The following is a 20409-nucleotide window of genomic DNA, read 5'->3' on the forward strand; positions in this document are numbered from 1 at the left end:
CATTTTTTTTGGAGTTGACTGCAAGTGGTATAGAAAATGGATCAATGTCTAAATAAAATGAGTAAAATCAAGCCCTGCTCTATTTATTGTCCAGGTTCACATTGCGGAAGTAAAATAAAAAAATCTGAAAAATCTAAGCTAGGTGTGACACCAGAATCCGAAACACAACATATCATCGCTGTCCTTCTGAATGTCCAAATTGTTCTGGAAATAGAAAAACACTGTACTTTTTAAACAATCAAATGATCAAAATTGACAAGCACTTTTTAATACTTTTTATTGGTTATTCGCAAAACGTGACAAACATAAAGGGTGACTAGTATTAATGATTTATGGCAAAAAATAAGAGATGCAAGGTTTCAGAAGGACAGCAGCGGTATACTATGGAAATCATCTTTTTTCGCCCTTCAATCCACCCTGTACGACTGAACAAAATGAATTGTTTCTGTAAACTTCAGATTGCATATTGAGTTTCAACATAACTTTAAAAAGCAAGTCTCTCCATTGCTGTGTGTTTGTTATAACGCATTCCCACAAGACCAACACGGCTATTCAACAAGGTCCAAACAGACCTGTTAAGAAAGCAACAATGTGAAAACTCTGAGCCATCTACTAAGGCTTTCAGGCAATTGAGATGTGAATGTCTGCTGATGTAGTCATTCTGAAGCCTTTTCATGGCAGAAATAACAACGAGATTGCTTTAAAAGCCCTCTTCTCATCCCAATTCACATCGCAGTAAAAACAATCCACAAGACTGAGCTGTCATTGGTGTAGATGACACCATACACTGTTCAGACGGACGGTAGTCTTTGCTATGATTGATAGAAACAACACACCAGAACAGAGGCACTTAACAGAGCGGTTGATCTGGGATCAGATCTGCAGGGCTTTGTTTATCAAAGTTGAATGCATCTGTCATCAGGGAACATCAATCTGACCCTCAGCTACTGGATGACTAAGATGCTCTTCTTTCTTATGATGTCATTTATTATGATTAAAGTAACCTGTCTCAATCTGTTGCATATTGGATTTGAGAGAATTATGTATATTTAAATCTAGCAAAGCCAATATGGACAAGGTACAAGCAAGTGATAATGAAAATTGTCATCATGTACTCATTGGGTCTCTTTTACTGCCTTTCTTTTGTGGAACAAGAAAGGATTCCGGGCTACTCTTTCCCACACATAAATCCCAGCATGTGATTTATACTTTGTATCGCAAAACATTTTAATATACACTCACCTAAAGGATTATTAGGAACACCTGTTCAATTTCTCATTAATGCAATTATCTAATCAACCAATCACATGGCAGTTGCTTCAATGCATTTAGGGGTGTGGTCCTGGTCAAGACAATCTCCTGAACTCCAAACTGAATGTCAGAATGGGAAAGAAAGGTGATTTAAGCAATTTTGAGCGTGGCATGGTTGTTGGTGCCAGACGGGCCGGTCTGAGTATTTCACAATCTGCTCAGTTACTGGGATTTTCATGCACAACCATTTCTAGGGTTTACAAAGAATAGTGTGAAAAGGGAAAAACATCCAGTATGCGGCAGTCCTGTGGGCGAAAATGCCTTGTTGATGCTAGAGGTCAGAGGAGAATGGGCCGACTGATTCAAGCTGATAGAAGAGCAACTTTGACTGAAATAACCACTCGTTACAACCGAGGTATGCAGCAAAGCATTTGTGAAGCCACAACACGCACAACCTTGAGGCAGATGGGCTACAACAGCAGAAGACCCCACCGGGTACCACTCATCTCCACTACAAATAGGAAAAAGAGGCTACAATTTGCACGAGCTCACCAAAATTGGACAGTTGAAGACTGGAAAAATGTTGCCTGGTCTGATGAGTCTCGATTTCTGTTGAGACATTCAAATGGTAGAGTCAGAATTTGGCGTAAACAGAATGAGAACATGGATCCATCATGCCTTGTTACCACTGTGCAGGCTGGTGGTGGTGGTGTAATGGTGTGGGGGATGTTTTCTTGGCACACTTTAGGCCCCTTAGTGCCAATTGGGCATCGTTTAAATGCCACGGCCTACCTGAGCATTGTTTCTGACCATGTCCATCCCTTTATGACCACCATGTACCCATCCTCTAATGGCTACTTCCAGCAGGATAATGCACCATGTCACAAAGCTCGAATCATTTCAAATTGGTTTCTTGAACATGACAATGAGTTCACTGTACTAGAATGGCCCCCACAGTCACCAGATCTCAACCCGATAGAACATCTTTGGGATGTGGTGGAACGGGAGCTTCGTGCCCTGGATGTGCATCCCACAAATCTCCATCAACTGCAAGATGCTATCCTATCAATATGGGCCAACATTTCTAAAGAATGCTTTCAGCACCTTGTTGAATCAATGCCACGTAGAATTAAGGCAGTTCTGAAGGCGAAAGGGGGTCAAACACCGTATTAGTATGGTGTTCCTAATAATCCTTTAGGTGAGTGTACATAACAGCTTCCACAATTAAAGCAAAGACTCAAAGTCTTTTTCAATGGCTCTCACATGTTCAATGAGTTTAAAGGTTTCGAAAAAGGCCGCCGGGCCAGAACGACCTCCAGCAATTCCTTTATATCTACAGTATGTGTGAATGGCCTTCCGTTCCTCTGTGATTCCCCTGTGATTTTTGTATTGTTTGTTAATAGCCTGTCAGTTTGTCCTCAAATACACTGGACTTACAGCACTACGAAATCTTTACATTTCCCTGAAGCCAAATCTGAGCGAGAAATTGTATTATCATTGGCGATTGAGGCTACCCACATTGAAAATCTAAGATGTAAAGGGAAACTCCACCCATAAATGAGAATTCTGTCATGAATCACTCACCCGCAAGTTGTTCCAAACCTGTATATATTTCCTTCTTCTGTGGAACACAAAGAAAGATATTTGGAAGAATGTTAGCAACTAACAGTTCTGGGACATCATTTACTACAACAGTAGAAAAAATGACAATGGTAGTTAAAGGTGCCCCAGAAGTGTTTGCTTTCCTACACACTTCAAAATATCTTCTTTTGTGTTCAACAGAACAACAAAAAAAGAATACAATCATTTTTCCTACTATGGTATTGTCAATGGTGGTAAATTAACCTGGAAGCAAGCAGAAACATTTAAAAAATGTAAAACAAAAAACAGTTGAGGAAAAAAGAATAAGACAATTGAGGTTTTGTGTTTTCTAGGTCACTAAACTTTGTAATGGTTAGATTTGTCTTTCTCGTTTGTGGAATATTCTGAAAAGATGTTAGATAATAAAGTTTTGCGAAAAAAATCATCCCATGCAAGCTTGAGTGCAAAGGGGGACATTGAAAAAAAAAAAACATTATTCATATTCATTTTTTCATTAGTGATTGCCAAACTTTAGTCTAATGTATCTATAATCTTATTTGCATAAAGTTGAAAGCAACATCAACATGCTTGCATTCATTTCTGGGAATGCTTTATTCTGGAACAACCATGGGGAAATTTACTTGTAACACAACACAAATATCTAATTACGAAGATTTCAGAACTATTTATTTTTTCAGCATTTAAACCTGTCAGATGTACAAGGCATTTAATCTGCACAGAGCAATTTCTATGGGTCATGGAGTAGGTAGCTCTTGGAGCAGAAACCGACCTTTAACCTCGATTTGATTGTGCCTCATCTGAGTGAGAATACGTTGGTCGATCCCTTGAGGCATATGGTTTGTGTGTAGCAGAGTGAATGTCTTGAATTGTTAGGGTCAAAATGGAACAATATGCTCAAACGGTCACACCATACATGCTTTTTAGAACCAATGCAGAAGATATTTCTTTGTTCTGAAACTTCCGTTTTATCATACAGTACATTTGTTATATAATCATGCAATTAATGGAACACGCATCACAGATCAAAGCAATGCTGAAAGAAGATAAACACTCAGAGCGTTTGTGTAAAATATATGTAAAGCTTTTATTTTTTTTAAGTCAAGGACAGCACAGAAAATGCTACCATCTGGAATGTGCTCTTACAGTAATAAATATATCTCAAAATAAATAATTTCTTTAATGTTAAGTTCAATCATTTTAACAACAGATATTACCGAGATCTGTGTTTGGCTGACGCAAAACGAAAGAAATCCACACGCTGCAAAACATTTTTTTGTAATAAGAGCTCTTGTTTTTCAGTAAAAATATCCAAAAATGTCTTAAACGAGAAAGATTTAAAAGAAAACTGATGAAAACAACTACATCTCACAGAAAAAATTGCCAATGGTAAGAATCATTTGGAATAAATTCTCTAAAAACAAGTCAACATCTCTTGTATTTTTTCATTTTTTAAAAGGATAGTTCAACCTAAATGAAAATTCTGTCATCACTTACTCACGCTCTGAGTAAATGACTTTCGTTCTATCGCAGAACACAAAAAAGAACTTTCTTCAAACTTTCTTCAAAATGTTTATGCTTTTGTGGAAGAAAGAAATCCAAACGGGTCTGAAATGCAAAAATGGTAAGTAAATGATGACAGAATTTTCATTTTTGGGTGAACTATCCCTTTAAGGACGTTCAGATACTTTACTGAAAAACAAGACAAAATACAGACAAGGAAAATATTTTTTTGCAGCATTTTTGCAAAATTCTTGAAAAATGAAAATCATAACACAAAAATGGCCTTGGAAATTCATTTCACTGACAGCTATGTTGAATCCGAGCTGCTTCCCATGTGGCTGCAGATCTAAGCCATTGTCTCTTTCCTCAGGATGCGTTTAGAGTTACATAAGACTCCAGACAGGCCTGCTTTTCCTCTGTGTCTGCTTCTCTTCCTCAATGCCTTGTGGCACCTGAGGGACATGCCCAGATCTTCCATCACAGCACTGAAAGAGACACACTGTCAAAAAAAGAACACGAGGGCTTGCGTGAGTCTCTACACACACGCGCATGCAGACGCGCTCGCAAACACACACAAACGCGACCATATTCAATGCTGTCCACCTTGGCTTGATGTTTGTACTGTTGTTTTACTGCACTACACAAGTAAAATATTAACTGCATGCATCCATATTTACGGAGAATTGTTCACATGAGCGGCACAGTAAAACATGCCCATTTAATATTAATATCAGTGACAGTATACAAAGGTCTTGTATGAGCAATAGACATGTCTAGACATATGATTTGATGGAGTTGTGATGATGCAGTTTTTTTGATTGACAGTCCCCTTGCTGATCTTGTTTGTTATGTAATGTTTAAATATAGCTTAAGGCGTTTAGTGGCAAAGCCAAAGGAAAATGCCACTGGGGAAGTGGGAGGCAGATAAGACCACTTCCACTGTGTGCAGTGAATTAGCTCCACACTGATTATAGTCATCCATTTGGCTAATTTCGAGCGCAGTAATCTTAGGCTTTAATTGTTCTTTCTTTTTAAGGGCCCGCCGTTATTCATCAGTGATCAAGTCATTATGAAAACTCATCTGAACTGATGTCTTCTCAATGCCTAATACAGAAGGCAAAGGTTAATTACAAATAAGAGATTGATATCAGTGGTTCTTTGTTATATTAAAGCACGGTTTACTGCAGCTGGTAGAGTAATGCCAAGGTCATGGGTTTGATCCCCAGGAAATGCAGCTGCTGTTATGATAATGGTATTTCATAAAGATCTCCATGGATCCTTGTCTAAAATCTGGGCATATATGGGTCAATGACGTATAATGATTTTCGACATGCCAAAAAAGTGCAGTTATTCAAACATTAAGAATGTGGTGTACACATAAATGCAGTTTAAAAATGTACATTAAATGATTTTTGTTTTTCATCTACAAAGTATGTTATAGCATTCAAATGTCATGTGGTGTGACCGTGATTTATCTTAAAATGAATTCATTTCCTTGACATGCTTAACATTTTTTTAAACATATTATTTGTATTTGCTTTTTATTTTTAGTTTTGTTAAGTTATTTTATGTTAAATTAACAAAATTAAAAAATATTTTTTTCTGAAAATATAACATAAGCATACTGTATCAGAGATTTATATTCCAGCCACAAAATTTAAGATATATTTTATTTTTTATTCAATACAATTTTTGATATTATTGGCTGCACCACATGATTGGTTCAAACTTTCAAGAAGAAATCAAATATTAAATAGACCACTTTGTAAGACGCAAACAATGCTGGTCCAGAAGAACTTCATGTTTCAGTTTTAACATTACACAACCTTTGAACAAGAACTGAACATTTTGGTTGTATTAGCGAATTAAAATGCTAAACGAATATTTATGTAAGATAAAAAAATGAAACCTGGACCAGTGCTTTTGGAGCAGTGTTTACATTCTTGCAAATCGGTCTATAGAACATCTACATTTAAATTTGTCTTGAATTTCAATCAAAAGATTTTCCTGCAGTAAATAAAAGTTTCCAAGTGCACTATATTTATTATCTGTCTGCACATAAACATAAGCGTTTCTCATCTCCTTAAAAACCGTACTAAATTTCTTGTCGTATGGGCAACGGATTGAGGTCAAGGGTTTGGGAAGACAGTTCGAAAGGAACCAGTGGATGGAAAGGAGTTTACTTTATCCCTTCAAATAACGCACAGCCCTTACGGATATGAGTGTGGGCTAATGTGAAGAACATATGTCATCCCCGAGGAGCCGCCCGCTCTCTAAATCTGTTGATAAGGAGGTGCCAGTGGAGGAGATGGAATCACTCCTCTCCAGCTGCCGGGATTGGACTCCGTAAAAGAAGCAGAAAGCCTTGTGCATGCAGATCAATGATAAAAATAAAACAGAAAGACAAGACATGAGAGATCAGTAACATGCAAATGATGCAGTGTTCATTTTTACAGTTATGGCTGTAGTCATTGATTTTGAAGACAAAATGTCCTTTAAATGTAGTCAATATTTTGACATTAAATATTCTAAAACAGTTTTACCCAGACCGAAATAGCATCTGATTTCTTTTAACGAAAATAAAGTTTTTGTTTACGATAATGTCCAATGAAGAAAATTGATATTTTCAACAAATGCTGTTTTTTTACAATTTCAATACATTTTCTGATATCTGAAAAAACTCACAGCAAAATAACGAATTTCTTACATAGTATTTTTGTCTTGTATTCCAGTACAAATATATAAAAATTCTTAAATGAAGATACATTACTTAAGAAGTAATATTTTCGGTAAACCTGACTTTTATGGTTGCTTTAGAGCAGTGGTCACCAACCCTGCTCCTGGAGATCGACCGTCCTGCAGACTGCAGCTCCAACCCTGCTTCAGCACACCTGTCTGTCATTATCAAGCAAACCTGAACACCTTGATTAGATAGTTCAGGTGTGTTTGATTGGGGTTGGAGCTGAAATCTTCAGGACGGTCGATCTCCAGGAGCAGGGTTGGTGAACACTGCTTTAGAGGTAAAAAATGGTCATCATTAAGTAAATTTATGCTTAAAAAAATAGGTTAAAAAGTTAGTGTCATGGTCCTGTCCTTCTTGTCCGGAGTTTTCTAGTTTTGTGGACAGGGTCATGACAGTACCATGTCTTGTGTGTGTGTTGCGTCTTGTGTGGAGACACGTGGCTGTTTGTTATGACATTGTGCCACCTGTCCTCCTGTCTCGTGCTTTGGCCCCGCCCCCTCGTTTCCACGTTATCTCTCCCTTAGTGTTTGATTCCCGTCACCTGCCCGTCACTAGCCCATGTAATTATCCCTTGTTAGTATTCCCCTTTATTAAGCCCCAGTTCCCTCTGTCAGGTGCCTGTTCGTTTTGTAAGATTTGTAAACCGTGTGACTTTTGTACTTTGTGCGTTAGTTTGTCTAGTTTTCAAGTCGAGTCTTGCCTGCCATGTTTTCCTGGACTCACGAATGACATGCAACATGCAACAAAACTAATGAAAATACCCCAGATCGTGCGTTAAAAAAAAAAACATCTCATGCAAAATCTTAAAAATCGAAAATTTAGATAATGAAAAACACCAAGATAAACGGCGTGTAAAACTCAGAAACGCATTCCTGACCAGCGGGCCGCTGTGTAAACATCCTGCGCAAATGTGTTGTTTCTGTTTTCATGGCTTATTTCTGCTGTGGCACGCAGGAGGCAATTAGCTCCTGCACGACTCTCAATCGGCCCGTCACTCACCTCTTCAATGTCGCTGTTTTTGCGTGACTTGTAGACGAACTCTCCGATGGCCACGAACACAGACAACACAAGACCAGCGGCGAGGACGATGAAGATGCCCCCGATGTTTTCCACACCCAGGGCACTGGCCTCTTTGGTGTCCTCTTCAGGACATCCGTTACCTCTCCACCATTTCTCCTTCATCATGTGTAGCTTTCCTTCCTCTTGTAGCTGCAGGATGGCGATGGTCACCTTGTCTCGATAGGGTGAACCTGCATGGAATCAGATGTTTTGAATGTACTTGCCTAATTCAAATCAACTTCAAAGAAAATTTCTGAGCGGTTGGGCTATGTAGTGTGGTATCTTTTACAAAAAGTGCTTCTGGCAAAAGAAACAAGTGCACAAAGGTGCATACTGGAGAAAGACGGCTCACATTTTGCCCGAGGCTGGTACTGTGTAAGGGTTATGGGCTCAGCCGCCTGTAAGGCATTATGCACAGCAACTTTCTCTAACGGATGCATAAAGGTGCAGTTCATTACCTATGGGGGTCCCAACGCCGTAGCCCTTAGAGTCTATCAGTCCTCCGACCTGAGTAAGGTTACAGTTCCTCTGGGTGATGTACTCTATGCTGGTGGACTCCATGAGGAGGGCGTAATCTGTGGTCAGGACTCTTGTGATCCCTTCTTTGTTATTCTTCACAAGCGCTGTGTTCTTCCTGCTGCTCATAAATGCCCACATCTTCTCATATGTTGAAATTTTTGATTTCTGAAAGGCAAAAAGTAGACTTTTTAAACTTTAAAAAGGGCGACATTAGTTTGTTCACACTGAGAAGTTTGTCTTCAGAACTCGATCCTCAAGCACCCTTACAAAAAATATGTTTATTCAAGTGTGCTACAAGTATACTTTCAGTCTATTTTTATGTACTTCTCAGAAATACACTTAAAAGTACACTTAGACTTTTCTGTAAGTATAAGTATAATAGTAAGTATATTTAGCCTATATGTAATCTTTTGATGGAGATATACTAAAAAGTATAATGACGTATACTTGGCTTGTAGTTTGACTGAGTAGCCAATTAAAGACTGACTTATAAACTTACATGTTCAAGTTAATTCAGTAACAATATAATATAAATAAAATATAAAGAGTAAACTATATTTTAAGTTCACTGAAAAAACTTAAAATATGCCTCGAGTAAACTACTAGTTTAGTGGTTTTTATCCTGCACGTATACATCAAAATATATGAAAAATTATGATACAAGTATTGAACCAGTAAACCAGTATACTTATAAGTTCACTTGTAGTATATTTGCAGTACAAATAAAAAACAGGTTTTGACTAGTTGTAAATTAGTTGTGTGCTCAAAGTTTACTCCTATTACACTTAAAGTGTTCTTAAAAATATACTTTTATCAACTAATAAGTGTGCCAATTTAGTTTCATAATAGTACACTTCCAAGTATACTACTCATACATTGATATATACTGTGCATACTACACCATGTGTACTTGGGGGTGGTTTACCCCAAAACAAAAATTCTGTCATCATTTACAAAGCTGTATGACTTTCTTTTTTTCTGCAGAACATTTAAAATATTTAGAAAACCGTTGGTCCCCATTCACTTGTACGGACACAAATCTAATGCAAGTCAATGGGGACCAACGGTTTTTGTTTACCAACATTCTTCAAAATATCTTCTTTTGTGTTCTGCAGAAGAAAGAAAGTCATACAGGTTTTAAATGACAACAGGGAGAGTAAATGATGACAGAATTATCATTTTTTGGGTGCACTATCCCTTTACAATATACTTGAACTTTACTGAAGTATACTTAAAATGAACCTGAAGTAAACTTATTTGCTGTAAGGACAGCTTTTCGTGTTTGATAAATTCAATCTGATCTCTCATTAATCTAGAGTCAAATGGGGATATGTGGTCTAAAATGTTCCGTCCAAGCATGTCAGTGGACAGAAAGGAGACATGGGACATCTGTCCTGTAAATCTCTCACAGCTGATTTGATTTGTCTTGGTTCTCTTCAGGCCAGAGTTTCTCACCAGATACACGGCGGTGTAATCTCAAACTACAATCCTAGTGGATAAACTCCACCCGGCCCTCTTTGCTTGTCTATCTCCCTCTTTAAATAAGAAACGGTGCATATGTGTGATACAGATCACTGGATTGAAATATATGGATTACTGGAATTTTAGATGGCTGGATTGGTGGAGGTAAAGAAGGATTTCAGGCGGATTTATAGATGTTTACATAGAAGGCATTAGAAGAGAGTCTGGGGAAAAATGAGACTGCCGACACCTCCAAATAAATGAAATGCACGTGAAAATTCACCACTTGGTGAATTCACCACTAAGCGTGAAGGGATAAGGAATTGGGTGTGACGTTTTGTGGTTAACTCAAAACTCATCTGTCTGTGACTCTGAATCAATTTTATTAGTTCATCTTATCATGAGACAGATGCAAAAGATTGATCTGCTTTTTACTTCCCGGCAAAAAACCAATATATTTACTTCTAAAAGCCTCAGCTCTTCTGCACAGCTGGGGCTCTTGTAAAATTGATATTTCGCTCAAATCTATTTGTGCGTTTGGATTGTAGCTACTCGCTGCTGCTTTATATTTTAATCGATTTTTTGTGAAGCGCTGAAGTGAATCGATCCAGCACGTAAGATAGAAGACAACATGTTACCTTAAAGAAAGTCATCGTGGACCCATCTCTCACTGCTCCGTATTCAATTCTAGTCTGCTTGGCTAAATCGTCTGCAGAATCAATGGGGGAGTCCATCCTCTCCACTGTGAGGAAAGCAGCCAGGTTGGCCGTGTAGGAAGATATGATGATTAAAGTGAAGAACCACCAAATCCCTCCCACGATTCTGGTGGACAGTGCTTTGGGCATCAGCTCAGATCCTGAAATATCAAACAAGTGTTCAGAAAAACATGCAGTACAGTTAGTTAGTTCACCGAAAAAAAGAAAAATTCTGTCATCATTTATTCACCCTTATCTCATTCAAAACTTGTATATGACTCTTTCTTCTGTGGAACACAAAAGAAGATATTTTGAGAAATGCACTTAGTCACTTTGAATATTCAGTAAGTGTAAATACCACTGATAACCTGTATATAAATGACTGGATTGCGCATTGAACGCTAAACCAATGGCAGGAGGTGAAGCCACCGGAAGCAATTGCGCCGCCATCTTGGTATGCCCAACTGACAGAGAGCGCCATTGACTTACAGTCAAAATAACGATCTAAAATAACACGTTTTTCAGCTTATTAGGCACGCATTAATTTTATAGGTTCACATGCGTATTTAAATTAATTGTTATTGATGTTTTTTCCAATGTTTATGTTTATTTTTGGCACGAATAGCGACGTATAGAAATCAGTGTATAGAAGGTGAGTGTGTATTGCACACTGTTGTAATGGCACATGTGTAAATATTTAGAAATAAAGCTTCATGACTTAAAGAACATATACAGCCTGTATTGATCTGTATTTAGATTTCAGAATAAGCACATTTGTCATGTGTTGATGTGTCTCGTTAGTCTGCTGATCTGATATGTACGCTACTGTAATGAAAATGAACGTAACTCACTAGGCTATCTAATAAGACGGGAAAATTCCCGACTTTAAATTAAAAAATTGTACGGTGAGACTTTAGATATAAAAACAGGGACTGGTAAGTTACTGTTTTATCATTAATATGTGATGACTTCCTATTAATTTAAAAGAACGTTTGGGCATACCAACATGGCGGCGTGGTAGCTTCAGCGTAATGACGTCATGAGCAATCCAGTCATTTATATAGATCAGTGGTAAATACACATATAGGCATATGGGTCAAAGACGAAAAAGGGTTCAAGAAAAAGGTGATTTTTAGTGCATTTAAGCTTAGCAAGTTATGATACAGTTCATGTCAGGTTTAATTATTGACAGGAAACATGCTGTTTAATTGTCAGCGAACTTAAAAATATCCCCGATTCAAGTAGATAGGACTGTGGACTTGGTATTAACTGCCCAGAGGCATTGCAAACATGGCCGCCGAGTGGCACGACTTCCGTAACTTTGGCGGAGTCTGGGTGCATTGGCGTAAAACTTAAAAAACGTAAAGTCTTGGAGTCTTTTGTGTGTTTGCTTTGGATATCTAAAGTGGTTTTGACAGCAGGCCCATAAGGGAAAAGCGAGGTTGTGGGAACCAGGTGCACACACACATACGGAAATCAACACTGCTACCATATGTGTATACACGTCAGTAATATGTGATGTATTTTTTAAATGCCCGCCTGTCCGTTTTTAGTAGCGATGAGCAATGCCATGGCATATTGCTGTATATTTATATAAACATATTTGTATTCATTGAGCTATGTTTTATGCTGTAGATTAATGAGGACGAACTGCTTCCCTCACTTCCCTGGAGAATACGCCTCTGATATACATGCATGCATGCATACACACAAAATCAAACAATCCCTAACATACACACACAAACAAACATCCACACTTCCCTAAAGACCAGCTCGTGATGCTCACTGCGACAACTAAGTGGAGGCATTTTTTGGTGGAGGCCAATATGTCTTTAGATTTCATTTCTTACTTTAGATTTGAATCGCTAGCCTGATGATAAACAGAATGTGTGTGAAGCCCATTGCACATTGAGTCAGAAATTTGCGTCCGAAATTTCCGCACGTTAAAAAATAAATACGACCTCACGTTGTGTCAATCACATTTACACACTGCCTCCGATATTTTCATCCGTCATAAAAAAATTCGGACCGGGTACGATTTTATGCGTTTTTCGCATCCGTCAAGCATTTTGAGTGGCCTTTTATAACAATTCAGAGACACCGTACAAAAAAGAGCCAAATACGAAAAACGCATACGAAAATTTCGGACTGTATGTGCAAAGACCTTTATTCCAAATGTGGATGCTTAGGATAGAGAACTAAAATAACCGTTATGGGAACTTTGGTCAACATCTCACATATGCTGGAATCCTCTAGCCTGGGATGAACATTACTGTACCGAAGAGTCCTTAACATAAGCAAAGTCACCATTGTAATTAACTGGGTGTGTTATTAAGATATATGGGTGGGGAGTTTCCTATTAGAAGATTATTATGAGGTGATTTTTAGTAAGAAAGACAGAACACTGATACTGATTTATGATACTGAAGAACCGCTGATTGTCATTCATGCTTGAACGCACAGGTGAGGTCGGTAGGAGACGACAGCACAAATTCTCAGTGTGTGTGTGTGTGTGTACACTTCTGCAAACATTGTACGTTTGTTTATACATTTGCATTCAGAATGTAGAGCACCTTACAAATTCAGACTGATTTCCAGGTAAATTATATAGTACGTCTGCGGAAACATCTAACAAAAGTACCAATCTAGATTACACTGTGGGTTTCTTTACGAAACGTATAAGATAGCGTTTATCTTCAAATGGGATCTGTTTACATTAGCATAACTGAAAGATCAAAGATTAAGCGAGTCTGACAAAACATCAATACATCGATGCCACTCTTCATTTGGCACTTTGTACAACTACTGGAAACCATGAAGTACACTTGTTAACTCGTGTGTGCTGTCAATGTAGCTAAACTCTGAGATTTAGCATCACTAGATGCTACAGCTGGTGACCCACTTAATGTTTCCTATGACACGTGGAAGACCCACCTGTCAATCATAACATTCATTTTAACAGTGTGAGAAGAGACGGACCGCCACATCATTCAGTAAAACAAATGCAAAAATGGTCTCAACAGTTGACAAATTCAAAACAGAACCACTGGCATGGTAACTTGAATAATCCTCTTAAATATTGTTTTGTCACAGAAACAAGCAGCAGAAATCAAGTTTCTCATTTGTATTCCGCTGAATGCTTTAATTGATGAGATGTCTGAAATGATAACAAGGTTTATTCAGTCACCTCATGTAGGTGGTATAACTCTAGCAGGTAATAATGCACAAATATGCCCACTTTAAACGCACGCAAGACGAATACATTACTGACTTAATCGGCCTCATCATGACTACCTGTGTGGGTGGGTTTTGAAAAGCTTGTTCAAATTAAAGGGGTCATATCATGTACAGACAGAAAATATGAAGAGACCATTTAAAAAAATTCTGAATTCACTATTTATAGATGTTTAGGTAAAATGAACATTTTTGTTTCATACTGTGAACTACTATCAACTCCCACAAATTTCAAAGAAAAATATTCTGTTTCTATTTGCAGAAAATGAAAACTGGAGAAACAGGTGAAAATAACAAAAGAAATGATGCTCTGTGTTTTTTCAGACCTCAAATACAGCAAAGAAAACAAGTTTATATTCACTTTTAAGCAATACAACAGTAATACTTGTGCATGTATTTAGGAAAAGTTCAAAATATATGTTTTTATGTGATAACCTTGATTTTTATCACAGTTTTCATGTGTCTTGTCATTATGTCAGTATTTCACATTGCTGTTGGATGACTTTATGTCACTCCTGAGGTTTAGTTTTGTTGAAATTCAACACACACTGGACTGGAATGGACACAATACATCTAGAAATGCTGATTAAATGAAAATTCGTAATGATCTCTTCACTTTTCTTCACGGCTATTGTGATCTAAAAATGGTCAAAATTACAATAATAACAGAATTACAATAATTAACCCATTTTCTGCTATATGTTTAAAAGATGTATGTGGGCAACATATTTATATACAATAAGTGTAGCAGTTTTAAACACTGGAAGCAATAAACTTCCCCCTCTTCTTACAACTGTATTAGCTTCTAGCCTTCGTAAACCTGATCCGTCTCACTTCCTCCTCGCTCATGAGTGGGCCAATATGCTGAACTTGGACATTTGCGTTGGTGACATGATTAGTTTAGTTTCAATAGATGGTCTTATTAGACTAAGGAGGATGTTTTCGGTTCAGAAACTTACAGTATGTTTACATGACACTTTTAATGTTGTAATTCAAAACATCAGTCTTATTGTTTATAATATGGAAAAGGACAACATTTTACCTCACATTTCTGCATTTGCCAGATACCTTTACTTAGTGACTTAGTGATCGAAAAACATTTTAAATTCTCACTATCTACATGTTTGCTGGGAATCAAACCCATTATATTGCCTTTGCTAGTGCTAGTTGTCCTCTGAAGCTACAAGAACTAAACTCTACATTTCCGCTCCTCTTCCTTCTTCACGGTTGACCGGCCTCTCTGATGTAAATAAGATTTCTCTAATATTTCAGAGGAAAACTCTCAGTAAAGTGAGGTCGAACTATTCTGGATAATGATTCGTCCGGTTCGCCAGTGCTCATTAAAACTGCTCTTGCTGTTTCACACTTCCTGCACACCTGACAGGTCATCCATTTGAGTTCATAGCCTCTGTAGCGGAACCTACAGACCCAAACATCAAACCCATTACACCAGAGAAACCCCGAGACTAACACTCTGCACGCCAGAATCTATTCAACATCAACAGTTTGTGGCTTATAACTGTGCCAGTGATGTGTTGTCATGTTTATACCACTAAGGGGCGGTTTCCCGGACTGGGTTTAAGCCTAGTCCCAGACTAATTTAAATGTTAGAAGTTTCTTGATCGAAAACAACTTGCAATGACATATCTTAAAATATATAAGTGTGATTATTGTGTCTCAATATGTACACCAGTAATGTCTTTTTGTAAATTATGTTTTTAAAAACGACTTAAACATTATAATTTGACTAAAGCCTAGTCCTGGTTTAAAATAATCCCTGTCCGGGAAACTGCCCGTTTAAGAAAAAAGTTGTGTATTGTGTGAAACAGTTTAATGAAGTCATGAAAATGTAGTTGGACACTTAAAAATGTATGAACGTCATTGGATTGAACATATTATATAACATGTTCTTATATGTTTGAAAACCAAAAGATTTAGGCTGTTTTTGTGAAATGTTAAAATAAATACTACTTAAATTAAGATTATGTTGTCTAATCCTATTCTTAATCTTAAAGGCATAGTTCACCCCGAAATGAAAATTCTGTCATCATTTACTCACCCTCTTGCCATTTTAAACCGGTTTGACCTTCTTTCTTCTGCAAAAAACAAAAGAAGATATTTTGAAGAATGTTGGTAAACAAAAACCGTCGGTCCCCATTCACTTCTATTGTATGGACACAAAACCAATGCAAGTCAATGGGCACTGCCATTGTTCAGTTACCAAAGTTCTTCAAAATATCTTCTTTTGTGCTCTGCAAAACAAAGAAAGCCATACAGGTTTGAAATGACAAGAGGGTGAGTAAATGATGACAGAACTTTCATTTTGGGGTAAACTATCCCTTTAAGTGTCCAAATGCTTTTTAGGCCATTTATCATCACCACACAAGATTATTTTCGCTCTCCAAATTTTGCATACGGATGGTTGCGTCTGAAATTGCATTGGTAATGTCTCTGAATTGATTCCAAGTTTATTGACTCGTCTCAAACACTGCCGTAAACTGAAAATGAAGCTGTGTGCAGTATACCTTGACGCATCAGAGCCGCGACTCCAAACCACAAACTATTGAGCAGTGTGAAGTTGTTTTCGATAACTTCAGACGACGGGTTGCACGGGTGGGGATTATACCATTCATACGGAGTGAACCTAGAGGGACACAAAATAAACGGTTTTAACACAGTCGTCCGACACATGCCCGCCTTTCTCATAAGTATTATTATCGTGCTCGAGAGGCTGCGTGCAATTTCAAAACCGCATTTGCAGAACAGCTAAAATGTTCTTCTTGCTACTGGCTATCGATAACCGCTCGGTCTGAAGATTAAAAATCAACTCATTTAATGAGAAAGCTTTCCGGTCTCCTAATCTTTCCGCTTTCTGCGAAATGAAGGGAAATCTGGATGGCATTTTTTGAGGTTATCTAAAAAATATGTGCTTCATGTGATACAGCAACATCTAAATGAACTAGTCAAAACCACTAACTATTACATTACACCAGTTAAAGCATTTTTAAGATCGGATAGAAAAAACTCCTTACAGATAGAAATCTCAACAATTGCACTTTTCACATTAGAAACTAGGATAGAATTAGCAAAAATGTCCTTTCGCAACAATTACACAAGAGCGTTTGAAAGACACATGCACCCATCTAACACCCCAATAATTGGGTCATTTATAAAACCACCCTATGGTAAATCAATGGCTGTTCAGACGACGTCACAGGACTCATTTGTCAAGCCTCACGGTGTGTAGACACCCGCTCAATAAACGGCAGCATGTGCCAGATTTCAAGATCACTGTTTCAAAGTCTCCCTACACGCTGTATTTCTCAACAAATGGGTCACACTGTGCACGTGAACCCACACTAACACTCTGACCCCACCAGATGTCCATTACACCGAGTCTGACCGGACAGCGTTTTCATTCTAATTTGCATGTTAATAGAAGCAACCAATCATTTCCGTAGCGTTTGACTTGATGTTCTCTTTAGGTATACAGACCTGAATGTCTGCCCGAGGCTACAGCTTGTGAACCGGGTTTTAATACCTCAACAACCTTTACAAAATACAAAACATTTCTGAGCGAAGCAGAGAAAGTGCATTATGGATTTACGAGGAAAGAAAGTGCATCAGGACAACCCCACGTCATGCAATGTTTACATCATTAATCTGTGATCCGGCAGCAATATAACACAATTCTGCAGCTTTATTACTTATTGATCCTTGTCAAAATCAAATCAGCATTTTGATTCTGATATCACAAGATATCCCACGTGAAAACCACATTATTTTAAAAGCAATGTGATATCAGTCGGCGTACTTTAAATGGATCTGAAGACGAGACTTGTAGAAACTTCAAAGACAAATGTGCAGGAGAAACAAAAGATTAAAAATGATGTTCCCTCACAGATAGCAGCGGTATTCTTCAAATGACACATGATGCGCTTTATTATGTGATATCAAACCATAAAACATCTGAAATGGGAGACGCTTTTGAACAATTGGGTCGATCTTATTGCACGAATTCTTCGCCACTTTAAAGGTACACCCGCAGATTGTCATTCATACCTGGCTATTACAAACAGCACACAGCTCACTCCCAGACAGGCCAGCAGCACATACATCCAGATGTCAGGGGTGAGCGGGTTCAGGAAGGAGAACACCCCTGGGTTGGTGCCGTTTGGTTTGCGGTACAGTATGCTGATGCCCAGGGTCATGAAGGGTTTGGAAAAGTCGATAACTTTCTCTCTGACGTAAGTGATGGTCAACGGAGCCACTGCCAGGTCAGCTATCTAGTTAAGGGGATGAGAAGAGATTGTTTGAAGGGGTTTTAAAAACGGAGGTAAATTCAAGACTCCTGAAAAAAAATAATTTAGCTACTATTGGCATTCAGATCATCACAAGTAATGCCTGCGAGCATTTCATGAAAAATGACTGCCTATACAAAGTTTTTTAACATTTACATTTACATTTATGCATTTGGCAGACGCTTTAATCCAAAACGATTTACAGTGCATTTAGTCTGTACATGTCTTTTTTTTTTAAGATTATTTAAAGTAAAAATGTGCATATATTCCAGACTTTATGTCCACCATACAAGTTGTGCATTAACAGGAAAATGTAAGAAAAATCAATAATAAAGAATAAAGGTATTCGTAACCAATTCAAAAGTAGAGACTCTGATCAAAGAAACAATGTGCTCTGTGCTTTTAATATTGCAAAGTATCTTTTCAATTTTCTTTGGAAAATACCTTTTCTGTTTTCTTTTTGTCCTTAAAGGAAACGTACACCTTGATGTTTTGCAAACACAACGGTCTTTTTCCTGACTTTCTTCTGACAAAACATTTACTTATACTCGGAGAAAATCAAGATTATCTAAGAAATGGAAACAGATTTGATTGCTTCATTATGCTTCGTTTGAAGCATACATTTTTGTATAAATGAGATTTGTGACTCAGACAGAGGCCAGAGAGTCACTGTTTCCAGTAATGCTCTTCCTAAAACTGTTCTTTTATCTAGAAAAGAACAAAACACTTTATTCCAGAAAAAAAATTAACCTGGATTCCCGTGTTTTCTGAAGTGGCTGAGAGGATACAAAAATATATATAAAAAATTGATGTGAAATTGTTTTGTTTAATTAGTTATCACAGAATAACACATTAACAGTCTGTTATCCAGGCACCTGTCCAAAACTCTACTGAGATATACTGAGGCCACAAGGAAAGTTGATTATAAAGACAAAATAAACAAGAACTGTAACATTATGGCATACTTTTACTTTTATTGTGATGGTATGCGTCATGATTCTGCCTCATCATGTCATGTCTTTCTTGGTCTAGTGGCAGGATCATGACAGAGCCTCATGTTTTGTGTGGAGAGAGACATGTTATTGTTGGTTCTGACATAACATGCGCTCTCTCTGGTCTAGTCTTTGTCCCCGCCCCCTCGTTTCCTCATTATTGATTGTTAATGATTTCATGCCCCGCACCTGTTCCCCTCTTGATTTGGTTCCCTTTATTATGCCCTTGTGTCTTCTGTCCTGTGTTAGTTCGTTTTGTTACTTGTCCCAAAGGACTTCTCGTCTTGTTCCTGTTCCTGTTCCGTGGTCTGCAGTTATAGTCAAGTCTAGTCAGTGTAAGTTTTGTCGAGTGTCGTTAAAGTCTAGTTGAGTCAGTCTATTATGTCCTGTTTAGTCTGTGATTTACTCTGTGTGTCATCGTTCTTTTACCCCCTCGTGGGTTTTTGCTTTGTATTTTTGTAAATAAATCATCGTTTCGTGTCAAGCTGCCTGCGCTTGGGTTCTCTCCGTGTCCCCTCCTGACAGGTATGATTGTTTTGATTGACAGTTTTTACACTTACGTGGTCAATTAGCTCCCGAACCATCCCATTCCATTCTCCTTTATCATTCTGCGCTCCATATTTCCCATCAGAGACCAGCTTCACTTCATAAGTGAATCCCAGGATGTTGGAGAGCTCCTTTAGCAGGTCGAGACAATAGCCCTCGAACCGATCATTCCCATACAGCACATTGTCTGACTTTTTAAACATAACGTATGGGTTCTCCTGTTCACAAAAAACATGCATGCATGATGCGAAAGGTGGAAGTTTGTGCAGGCCACTTATTTAAGCCAATAAGCTTCTTATTTTTCGACAAGACGCATGTCACTTGCCCCATTTTGCATAGGGTTTTATGCATTGCAAACTTGCACATTTGATTTTCTGTTATGTATTACAGTACATTGCGTTGAATTCTGTTGAATTAAAATGAGGTTTTATTACATTACGAGAATGACTTGTGATCGTCTTGGAAGCATCAGTAAGATCGCTTTTTCCTAATGGGTTCAAAATGAA

At 37.9% G+C, this 20409-nt stretch overlaps 1 protein-coding gene across 7 annotated transcripts in view; it reads right to left on the reverse strand.

The window, feature by feature from the left end:
* Positions 1-3923: 3923 nt before the first annotated feature.
* grik1a (glutamate receptor, ionotropic, kainate 1a) overlaps positions 3924-20409 on the reverse strand; it is a 48680-nt gene continuing 32194 nt past the window's right edge. For 2 of the 7 annotated variants that reach the window (XM_057320908.1, XM_057320902.1), the window contains 7 exons: positions 19918-20121; positions 18127-18350; positions 16590-16708; positions 10774-10991; positions 8614-8839; positions 8096-8346; positions 3924-4852 (listed from right to left, as the gene is read on the reverse strand). In XM_057320908.1, the coding sequence (XP_057176891.1) occupies positions 4700-4852; positions 8096-8346; positions 8614-8839; positions 10774-10991; positions 16590-16708; positions 18127-18350; positions 19918-20121 (1395 nt within the window). In that variant the 3' untranslated portion in view covers positions 3924-4699. Of the gene's footprint in view, positions 6718-8095; positions 8347-8613; positions 8840-10773; positions 10992-16589; positions 16709-18126; positions 18351-19917; positions 20122-20409 lie in introns of all 7 variants that reach the window. The other 5 variants (XM_057320910.1, XM_057320903.1, XM_057320905.1 and 2 more) reach the window with 4 other exon arrangements.

The sequence above is a fragment of the Triplophysa rosa genome, linkage group LG22 (assembly GCF_024868665.1).
Source record: "Triplophysa rosa linkage group LG22, Trosa_1v2, whole genome shotgun sequence".
Classification (NCBI taxonomy): domain Eukaryota; kingdom Metazoa; phylum Chordata; class Actinopteri; order Cypriniformes; family Nemacheilidae; genus Triplophysa; species Triplophysa rosa.